At 37.2% G+C, this 11,796-nt stretch overlaps 1 protein-coding gene across 1 annotated transcript; it reads right to left on the reverse strand.

Annotated features, from left to right (window-relative positions):
- Positions 1-4,458: 4,458 nt before the first annotated feature.
- LOC125029578 lies at positions 4,459-8,086 on the reverse strand. Its single transcript, XM_047619553.1, has 5 exons — positions 7,848-8,086; positions 7,177-7,264; positions 6,655-6,678; positions 5,599-5,739; positions 4,459-5,383 (listed from the first exon to the last, which is right to left on the reverse strand). Exons 1-5 carry the CDS (start codon positions 7,911-7,913, stop codon positions 5,217-5,219), a joined length of 486 nt encoding a protein of 161 aa, XP_047475509.1. The 5' UTR covers positions 7,914-8,086; the 3' UTR covers positions 4,459-5,216.
- Between the last annotated feature and the right edge of the window lie 3,710 nt (positions 8,087-11,796).

The following is an 11,796-nucleotide window of genomic DNA, read 5'->3' on the forward strand; positions in this document are numbered from 1 at the left end:
CGCAATGTCAGTTTTATCAGAGAAAGCTGACAATAACCGTCGCAGTAAATTACTTTCGAAAATAGATAAGTTTTATTTGGCTTCACTTTGACTTTCGTGCTAAAATAATCTATATGCATTACTAATTGGAAGCATCCCGATAAATAGCAAACAACGAAACTCACAATCAATTGTGATTTTCCAAGCACTATATCTGATTTGATAATCACAAACGCAATTGCGGTCCTTAAATATGTTAACGGAGGTAGCCTAGCCAAACAATTCTTGTTCTTTGCAGATATAAAGCAGTGGAACGTATACCAGAGAACATAACATAACACACACACACACACAGCCTTGGAAATTGGCCGGAAACGAGTATGTATTGGATGTTGCCAGGTACTCAGGGCACTTTGTATGTAACTCGTAAACCTGCACACATGCGCACATATATTCAAACGTGCTACACAAATACACACACGTCCGTACTGTTTACACTAACGAGCAAGTCCACCTACGCTTCCATTTTCTCATGGGTGTGTGTGCATGAGGTTGAAGAGAAGTAGGTTGCGATGGTTAGACTGCAGATGTTAGATGTTCTGCTGTCTATTCCGTTATCGCAATTGTAGTGAGCAATTAAGTGTTTGGTGGTTTACTGCCACTGTACTATGTAATATACTCCGTAAAGTTATCAATTTTGGCGACGTGTCTTACCGAACTTCTGCCTAGAATGCATTTTGCTTCAAATGTTTGATAGTGTAAGATGAGTTTAAAGAAGGCTTAGAAATAATCAAAACAGAAAATGATAATAGAAACTTACCGGAATGGGCACATGAAATAGATAAACGATAGGAAAGTAGTACACCCGTACTACCCCTGAGTAGTCTGGGGCAGGGGCGAAGCGCACCGTGCAGAAAAGCTCAATTGAACGCAGGGTTTATGTACTGTTATATATCGCATGTTGTCGAAATTGTTCTTTGTATACAGTCTGATTCCGTCAATATCTCATTGTTTAGTTGTGTTAATATGTGAAGTTCATCTGCATAACAGTTCATATGTATATATGTGTATGTATATGTATATATATAGACACATATGTATAATATACATACATATACATATATATGTATATATTATTATTGTTATTATTATTATTACTATTACTATTTTTATAATTATGTCGCGACCCCTTGTTAGAAAACGCTGTATTAAACGAATTTATTAACGACTGTAATGACCGTACATTAGATGCAGTTACTGGTGATCATCAGAGAACAGCAAGAAATTCACAATCACACGATAGTCTAAATATGAAGAGTTTATTTGGCCATAATTGGTATTAAAAATCATGTTTAAGAACTGAAACATGGCTCAGCCGTTTGAGAGCAATTAAATTAAAGTTAATTAAATTGACGCGCACTCAGAACCAGAAATGAATAATAAATAGATATAAATAAATGAATAATGAATAAAAATATAAATAAATTAATAATAAATAGATAATAAGTGAATAAAATTAATAAATAAGATTTGAGGAATAAGCTCCGGCCAATTAGCAGGAGCTACTTTATTGAAACCATATGAACTTTCTTGACACCTCTCACGCCAAGTACAGCCAGTCTGCTTATATAAACCATAAAGATTAAATTAGTCTCCCATAAGTATTCTGTCATTTTCTGTGAGGTGTGACTCATGCTCTATTAAAGTTAAAGCGGTAGCTATGATGCCTTGGACAATAGATTGTACAAATGTTAGTTGCCCAGCACAGTCACTTAGCTATGTACCTAAGTCCAAGTCCAAATACAGTCATTGTAATTGAGTACAAGTATTTTATTTCATAAAAAAACCAATCCTGTCACAGATCCAAAAAGCACAAAAGTTCGTTTTTGTATATACACATTAATGAGTAAACTGTTAAAAGGCCGGATTCGATATCGCAATATAGATGAAATTCTACTTTCTTTTTTTTTTTTTTTTTTTTTGTAGCACACAAAGTGTCTACTGTAGCTTGTTATCAACTGACAAAACAATATATAGGCTCCTTTATAATATACTGCACTACAATATCATAACACTCATCATATCTTATTTACCCAATTGTAGCATCACGAAGTTCGCTACAATCTATATACAGTAAATAACTTTTGAAGAAATGCAGTAACACTGATTTTTAATACTCCAAGTCCAAGAACATGGAAACCTTACGCCGTCAAATATTTAAGAACTTTACCATAAGCCCGGGAAGACACCAGTTTATAGGCTCAAGCCAGAGTGGTCGGGAGAAAGAGAACTTTTACGTTCATGTTTGGACTTAAATATATGGCAGTAGCGGCTTGCCTATGCTTTTGCCAAGTGAGCTCATGGCGTGTTGTCTGATATATCTACTATCTTTGAAAGCTTTGTGCGAAATAAATTGTTTAATATGATGTTCTTTTGTTGTTGCCTATTTAGTCAGCCAGTGATATTCTTTATTTTTACTCTCTTTTTATTGTGACTACGGGATCATTTTAATGGCTCCAGTGATCACTCAAAACACGGCAAATTCACATAGGAATAACCCGTAGTTCGGAGTTTTTAACTTACTACAGTTGCGATAACAGTGCAGTAAACCACCAAACACTTGATAGCTCATTACAATTGCGATGACGGAATTGACAATGGAACACTAAACATCTGCAGTCTAACAGTCGTAACCTACTTCTCCTCAACCTCACCCCCCCCCCCCCTTCTTTTCTCTTTACTTTTGGTGGCGTGCAGACACACCCATGAGATAATGGAAGAGTAGATGAACTCCCTCGTGAGTGTACACAGTACAAACGTGTGTGTGTTTGTGTAGCACGTGTGAATATACGTGAACATGTGCGCAGGTTTGCGAGTTAAATAAAAAAAAGTGCCCTGATTACTCTTACGAAAAGGTTCTAACTTGTTTCGGGCCAATTTCCGTGTGTGTGTGTGTGTGTGTGTGTGTGTGTGTGTGTGTGTGTGTCTGTGTCTGGAATACGTGCCACTGCTTTATATCTGCAAAGAATAAGAATTGTTTGGCTAGGCTACCTCTGTAAACATATTTAAGGCCAGCAACTGTGTTTGTGTTTATTAATTCAGATATGCAAAGCAACCCCGCTGGTTGGAGAATCACAAATGATTGTGTTACTGTGCTTGCCATTTATCGGGATGCTTCTAATTAGTAATGCATATAAATTATTTTTTAGCACGAAAGTCAAAGTGAAGCCAAATAAAACTTATCTATTTTCGAAAGTAATTTACTATGATGGTTATTGTTGGAAGTAAAATGCGTTTCTACCACCATCTCTTTCGGATAAAACTGCAATTGCGTAGTAAATTTTGTAACAGAAGATTTTACAAAATAAACATAGTATAGTGCTATTGTTTATTACTCTTTAGTAGACTAGCAGAGAGTGAGAGAGGGAGGGAGAAAGAGAGAGACAGACAGACAGACAGACAGAAAGAGAAAGAAAGAGAGACTGAGTGAGTTAGACCAACAGAAAAAGAGCGAGCGAAGGTGTATAGACTGTTCACTTATAAATCGTGTTTACTGTTTTCTCAATGGTCCTTCACGATTTTCAGTTTTTCTATTGTTTGTGTCATTTATATCGCAGTTCTATTATGCAGTCGTTCTTGTTGAAGGTGCTCTTTGTGTTGTTACTCGTGTACTTATTTTTTTCTGTTCTCAGTATTATGAGCAATATTGATTTTCGTTTTTGTTATTATTATTATCCCAGCTATCCACATCGCTACGTGATAACCGTTACTATGGTAAAAGTTTTACATTTTATCTATTGTTGATAAAACTTTTTTTTTATAATAATTTTGTTTAACATATCATATTGTTTTGCGCGTCATTACCACAATTTTTACTTGCTTATAAGAATACATTTTTTTTTTTGCTCACCTGCTGGATGAGATGCATTCGCCCACAATAAGGTTTTACATAGTATTGGCACTACTGCTATCAAGGATATACTACTACTGTTTGAAACGACTTTTGGGGTGAATTCGCCAGCTGCCATTTCGAGTGAGCCTTTCTTTATCGATGTCTAATGCTTCATTAGGTACATATTATTACTTGTGCTGATCAGTAGTTAAACTGATTAGTTAATTGTTTACATGTTGCTTAGTTGTAAGACACTAACACTAGTAATATCATTAACAGATGACGAATAATCATGTATTAATGATTAATTGACTAACTTTACGTTATTTTCACTTACAAAACGAGATTAAAGACAACCGTAACACAAATAGAAATGATGAAGAGACATGAACTTCTAGCTCATGTATTCATCTTTTTCCTCTCCTTTTCCTTATTTTTTCTTTTCTTTCTATCCCTTTTTCTTTACTTTTCTTTTCTTTATTTCTTTCTATCTCTTCTTCCATCTTTTTATGACTTGGTTTACTGTCGACGAAGCATTTATTGGCGGTAGACGATCGAGCAAGTGGTAAGTATATCAAAGGCAGGTATTTTGTCAGACCTTTTAATGTTACCTTTAATGTTTTTTTTATTGGTACAATTATTAATCAAATTTAACATGCTTCTGAACCCATTTTCTCTCCTCACTTCCAGCCACGTCGCTATAAATAGAAAATTACATTTAGTACAGGTATTGTTATAAGTGGATCTGAAAAGAAAAATATGATTATTCATATTAAAGTAGAGAGCAGACAAACCCAACAGAAAGCAGACTTGTACATAAATAGGAGAGAGAAGCACAGAACGCAGAAAGAGACAGAAAAGAGATTGAAAGCCCCCTTGCATGCATGAAAAAAAGAAAAGAATAAACGACTGAAAATCGAACGAATCGAAATCGCCACATTTTAGTGAAAAGGCAGACGATAGTATTGGAAATGCCTTTCGAAAATGCAATTGCGGTTAATTGCCGAATGAACGGTTCGCGGCAGATGGGGACCGTTGACACTGCAGGATACATATGAAAGAAATATGAATAAGGAAATGACAATGAATGATATATCTTTATCATCCAAACGTTTGTCCTGTAAAACATAATGCATGGATTTGATGATGAACTGAGCTTATCCCTCTAACTCTATATGAACATCAACGCACTCAAATTCTGATTACGTGCTTGATATTGCAAAATTCTAGTTGTTTGCACAAACTAAGTGCCATTATGCTGCTGACTTAATAACTTAAGTTGTAGCAAAGCCGATCCTCATAACTGGAAAGGCTATCTGGGCACAAGAATATTTCCTGAAGAGCATCACTTACCTGATGGAATGCAGCATCCGCACTTGTTCTTTTTGCCTCCATTCAGCTTCTTGTTGGCCTTGCAATAAGGTTTGCCAGTCTCCAGCGTCCCGTCGCAAGGCACAGATATGGGCTGACAGAAACCGCCCTTAAGGTTGCACAAGCCCTTGTTTTCGCAGGCTGAGTGAAAGAGTGCGGCGGTGATGTTAGCAGATCTCTCTATTTACTTATCTGTATGTGTTTGTATATATATACATACACAGTTCATTGTATGGATACCGTAGCGTGTGCGTCCTTTTATCTTGTGATCAGCTTAATCATCAGCCGACAAGAACAAGTCACAAGAACGCCAATATCATAACGAGGACATCAAAGGAACGAAACAAGACACTCACTTCTGGCACAGCAAACGCACTTCTTCTTGCCCTCACAGAAGACCTTCCTGCCCTTGTTCTTGAACTTGACTTCTCCAGGGAGACAGCTCTTTCTCCTGCATTCACCGTTGAGCTTGTTGCATTTGCGAGTGGGGTTGCAGTCTGTAGCGCGATGGGGAGAGGGAGAGCCTTAGCCATTTCTTTCGTATTGGAGCTACTCTGTGCCTGAATACATGTGTGTGTGTGTGTTTGTGCAGGGGCGTCATGGGAGGAGGGGAATAAGGATTTTTGCCCTGAGAAAATTGTCACTCATATAAAAGACTTTCACTATTATGTTAAGTCTTGTATTTAAAGAAAAACGATATATGTGGAGTCTTTATAAACTGAAGTTATCATTAAAACTAATTTCATTCACTACTTTCGTATTGTTTCTTAAATTCATTTGATTTTGAAGAAAAAGAAATAAGTAGTCATTATTTGTCAAATTAAGTGAAGTAAATCAAGTTTATTTCTTATATTTTTTGCCCTAGGAAAACATACATTTCTTTGTGGCTTTATTCAGCGAAAAAGTTTTTCAGGATTCAGAAACCCCCATATGACGTCCCTGTACAAACACTCGTATTTTCGGAAATAAATGTGTTAGATCCATACAGCTGTTATATGAAGTCATACTTTCGTGAAGTTATCATCATGATGTATGGATGAATATATGAAATTGTTAGGTAATATCTGCTAAGCCAGACTTGTGCATATAGAAATGTATTCGTGAATAACAAATGCATACATATATATAAACATATTCATGAAACGGGCAAGTGGATTATTAGTAATGGAATGGTGATATCAACTTCACAGTTCAAGATGAATTACTTAATTTGTGTAATTCTTGGACATTCTTGATAGAATTACCCAAATTTACTTATAGAGTTCTCGACAAGAAGTTACAAAAAATAGTTATGCAAGGCGTACGAATACGGTACGCAATATCGTTAGTTAGTACTATAGAAGATTTCATAGACGCGTGTGGGGTGTATAATACCAGCGTAGAATAAAAGAGAACTAATAGAGAGTACTCACTCCTTTTGATGCCAACATTGTTTCCTGCAAAACGGAATTAGAAATAAGATTAGTACACTGTAAGCAGATGACATCAGTTTATATAAACATATTGTCAATGTACCGGTAAAGATTATGCGTCACATATGCGTCTTTGCGTTGTGCCGCATATGCGTGTCTTCAGTATAATCAGTTCTGTCTATTTTCTTATGGTATTTTTTGTATCCAACCCCTTCCCTGTGTACCTGTCAGTTTGCGTGTTTGTGCGAGAGAGCTTGTACCAATGTGTATGTGTGTATGTGTGTATGTGTATGTGTGTGTGTGTGTGGTTGCGTGTGTATGTGTATGTGTGTGTGTATGTGTGTGTGTGTTCACGTATGAGCGGAAGATGGCATGTACGCGTTTGTGTCTGCGAGTCTGCAGACGAGGATCAGCGCTTGGTACTACATGAAGGGAATGTGGGCCTTCTTATAACACGTGCGCTCCTCCGTGTTCTTTTTCTGATCTATCGAGTCTCATCCGAGAAACGGAGCGAAGTCTTACCGGTGATGCAGCAGACCTGGTCGCCGTCGCACTCGGCCTTCGTCTGCTTCCCTTCACACGAGCCGGCGGACACGCACTCGCCCTTGCACTGAGGCGGAGAGGAGAGAGTCAGCAAAGGCGTCAGCACGGGTTTGAATGAAAGCAAGGGAGTCAGCGCGGGGAGGATCGGTACGGGAGACAGTTAGCGGGGAAATAAGTCATAAGTGCACAGAGCCAGAACAGGAGAAAATGGGAATGGCAGAGTCAGAAAATATATGTATATATACATATATAATTATATGCATATATATACACACATATATGTATATATATGTATATATATGGGTTGACATTCATACATACATATATATGTAAATATAAATATATATATATATAGAGAGAGAGAGAGCAAAAATAAAATAAAGAAAACAAGAACATGAATAAATTTAAACGAAAATATTCTGCGACTGAGAAACAATGTTCTCTGGATTCAAAGTAAATGTCATTTGTGAGAGTTTATGATCTTTATTGAATGAGGCTGATTAAATAGGCAAAGCATTGGCTAATAATAAGTGATAAAAATTAGATAGGAATTGAATATGTAGATAGAAAAAATTGCGACATAGGAGAGAAGCGAATGAAGAGAGAAAAAAATCGAGGAAATATTCCTTGTCCGTTCCCTTTGGCCTTACTTTTTTCGCCTCAGCGGCCGCCACGAGAGCCGCGAGAGCGAAGATCAGCAGCAGAGAAACCCTCATGACGCTTCCTCAGGAGCTCCACGTCCACACAGAGAGAAAGAGAGGCAGCAGAGACTCAGGACGACGACGCTCGTAGTGCAACGCGGGGAGTTCCCGTAGAGTGCAGGGGAGGCGGAGAGGCGGTGGGTTTGTTGTCGGAGCGGAGGCTCTCGGAACACTGGTGGCAGTTCGGGTTGGCCGGATATTTAACTAGCCTCCGGGGCCTCCTACCGAACGCCCCTCCCCACTGTTACGCCCCTATTCCAACGTGAGCCTGCCCCCCTTTCGCCCCCACATAAGCCCGTCTTTCACACCTGCTTCCCTCCCGAAGGTCGACCCACTGCCAGCCTTCCGCGCCATGGGCCCGCCCCTTCCCAGTGGGGCTTTGTTCTCCACTGGCCGCTTTCTCGCCCCCCCCCCCCCCCCCCCCGCCGTCTGGGGTTCTTTGTCAACCGTCCTGGCGTTCCACATTTCTGTTCTGTGTACCCGAATATGTATACTTATCAATATGCATATACACATCCAGACGGACGTTAACACTCACATACCTATCTACCTATTCATATAAGCATCTATAAAAACGCATGTGTGTATATGTATATATATAGCCTACATACATATATAATACACACAAACACATGGGTATATATGAATTATAAATATATACAGATATATACATATATTTATATTTATATATCTATATATACACATACATACGTACATACATGTATTCATATATATATGTACATACATGCATATATTATATATACATATATGTGTGTATGTACATATATTTATAAATAGATAAATTTAATATATAAGTATACATATATATATATAAGAATGAAAGGGTCTTTATCATGAAGAGTTTTTTTGAACTGAGAATGTGAAGATTTTCAGCGTAGCAATACCATTGCCAGTTTGTCTCTGTTCCTCTGATATTTTCATAGCCGATTAGCTGTTCGGATGGAAAGTCAGCTGCCTTCCTGCTAGTCACATATTCATGTTATTTTTTTTTTTTATCTTTCCTTGTCAACGGTCAAGCCTGACGAGGGAAAGGACTCGGACCGCACTGGAAGGGGAAGCTCATTGACGTAAAGGAACCAGACTTCAAAGGAAGCAACGAGGCGTCGCCAAAGGAAGGCTAACAACAAAGTAAAGAGGTTCTAATGGTCACTCAGAAAGAGCTCGACCAAAGTTTTAGACGGTATTCTCAGTGTCATTTGTAGCTTATCTGAAAGGAAAGAGAACAGTAATGATAAGCCATTAAAACAATCAAATAAAAATGTGTTTCAAGAATTGAAAATTGCAATATATTGCTAGAGTTGAACCTTTTACATTTAATGGAGATGTGTCCGAATTCCCTACATTTGTCCAGGATTATATACGAGATTTGCATTATCACGTCATTCATAGGCAGTCACCCGCAAGGCACTTGATGCAATGCTTGTAGAATTTACCACTTCAAAACCAATACCAGAAGGCAATAAAACAAAATTATCTGATTAGTGTAGTAAAACAAGTCCGGTTGCATTTGAGAAAACTTAGAAAGGTAAAGGGAATAGCAAATTCTCATTGCTTCACTAAAGTTGCTTCCTGTTGATTTAAAGAGAATGAATATATAAAACAAAAGGTTTAAATTATGATAAACTTGCAGTGTGTCTGACTGACGAGCGGGAAGTTATTGAGTGTATGGAAAGTGACTCGAGACTTTCAAAAAAGACGCAAAGGGATATAGACAAGAGATCAGTCAAAAACAATTACTTACTTGCTTTTATATGACATGAAATATTTTTCATAGTATAATTATTTGTAAAAAAAAAAAATAAATAAGAAAGACCGTAAACTTAGCCCAAGCAGATGTTGGTTTAACAATAGTTCTTTGCATGATATTAGTTAATACAAAACATTTGGCAAGTTAGTCGATAATACGGAATTAGGTAGCTTGAAAGGAGTTTGTGCTAGTTTGATTAGTTTAGAACTTTTGCGCATGAAAAAAAAATCTAGTAAAAGAGTACTTGTTGGAAAATGCAGCTTTGTATTCAGCATTTATGAAGGAGGTACATCTATTAAAAGGATTCAATATTCTCTTTAGATACAGAAGGTATGTTGTTAGTGATAAAGTCAAAAGTGAATCGCAGAATTTATCAGCCGGCAAATTAAGCGCAAAAATTAAAATGAAAAAATAATCACTCATAATCACTGAAACTGTCTACGCACACACTACTACCGTTCCTTGTTCCAGCACACACTTACTTCACTTCCCTCAGCTAAAAACATCAGACAGTCTAATAATACTATTCTGGCTAATATACCACAAAATATGAAATTCATTGACCCAGTTGCCAGTAAGAATCCTTATTCAATAAACTAAGTTGATATACACTTATCTGCCAAGTTCAAGTTCGAACTCACTTAGTCCCATCCCTTGGTGAGCTTTTGACCTGAATTTCTGATCCTCTCTTTGCTACAAAAGTATTCAATCTGAAAATTTCCGTTTGGATCTGGGCTCATACAATAGCCAAGTCAGTAACTCATAAAAAAAAAAATGGTTGATCTAAAATCAAGTGCAAACCAACATTCCCCCTTCAGTCAACTTCATTGAAATTCCTGTTTCTGCATATCAGCAGCAGAGATAGGTAGGATTAGTAATTACCTCCTTCGTGGCTAAGCAACTGCGGAGCCATCAGTGTGTAAATGCAGTTAACATACTATTCTCATGGTAGGCATGGCATGTACATGAAATCCCTAGTGGCTATGGTTAAATCTTTAGGATTTTTTCACTTTATCCAAGGATACTCTGCAACTTCTCTGCATCGAATTTCAAATCATGCTTTATCAGTTTTATTTCTCTCTTCCTGTAGAGGAAGGTGACCAAAATCGATTCAGTTGATTTGTGAATTGATCTGTTTGAGGTTTAATTAGTCATTCAAGTGCATACATCATTCACATTTACCTGCTGGATGTAGTTTTTAGATTCAACAAACTTCTATATCCTCGTAAATGAAAAAAAAAAAAAAAAAAAAAAAAAAAAAAAATATATATATATATATATATATATATATATATATATATATATATAACTAGAAATACTTGTCTAGTCAGCATTTTGTATATGTGTATTTGTCAATGCTTAACACCTTTTGGAAACTGTATTTACGTGCTGGTATTGTTTCTAGCATTACTATATTATATTGTGATATATGATAGTGACTGAGCCGAGCAAATTATTATGTAGTTAGTCCACATTTTTTACTTATTTGTGTATTATTCACTTTGCTGTTAAACAATTAAAAGGTTTATGTATTTTCAAGATTTCTGAGACCTGCTAGTGTAATAACTATAATAACAAACTCGGGGTTTTATTTAGTGTAGGGCTTCACCAATCCTAAACCCAGCACTGGTTTTCCAGTATGAAGAATTGCAAATTGTTATGTTTAAAATATTAGACTTGATTAACAAAAGGCCAATAGGCATTAAATCTATGACAATGCTTTTTTTTCTCAAAATACGCTAATCATATAATAGACACGTTCTGGAGATGGATTAGGGATTTTTCCCTGCCCATGTTATTCGAGTATAGTCCTGATTATGGATAGTAATGCTCTTATGGATAGTTGCAAATAAGCTCATGACACATTGTAGCAGCCACAACCTCCACAACTTCCCATGTTGGGTCAAGCCAGGTCCAACAGCCTCGTCCTCACTCTCTCACCAGCAGACGCAGACACCTCACGGCTTTCTTATTGGACCGGAGGCTCCCATCATTCCCAGTTTGCTGATTCAGCTCCCGACTGCTTAAGCTTGGGATCCAGAACCGAGATCATTAACAGAACATCCTCCAGTCACACCTCAGCAAGCAGCAGCAACACAAGGACTGCCTGGTCCCTCACTGACTTTGGAG

Source organism: Penaeus chinensis, chromosome 2 (genome assembly GCF_019202785.1).
Source record: "Penaeus chinensis breed Huanghai No. 1 chromosome 2, ASM1920278v2, whole genome shotgun sequence".
NCBI classification, from domain to species: Eukaryota; Metazoa; Arthropoda; class Malacostraca; order Decapoda; family Penaeidae; genus Penaeus; species Penaeus chinensis.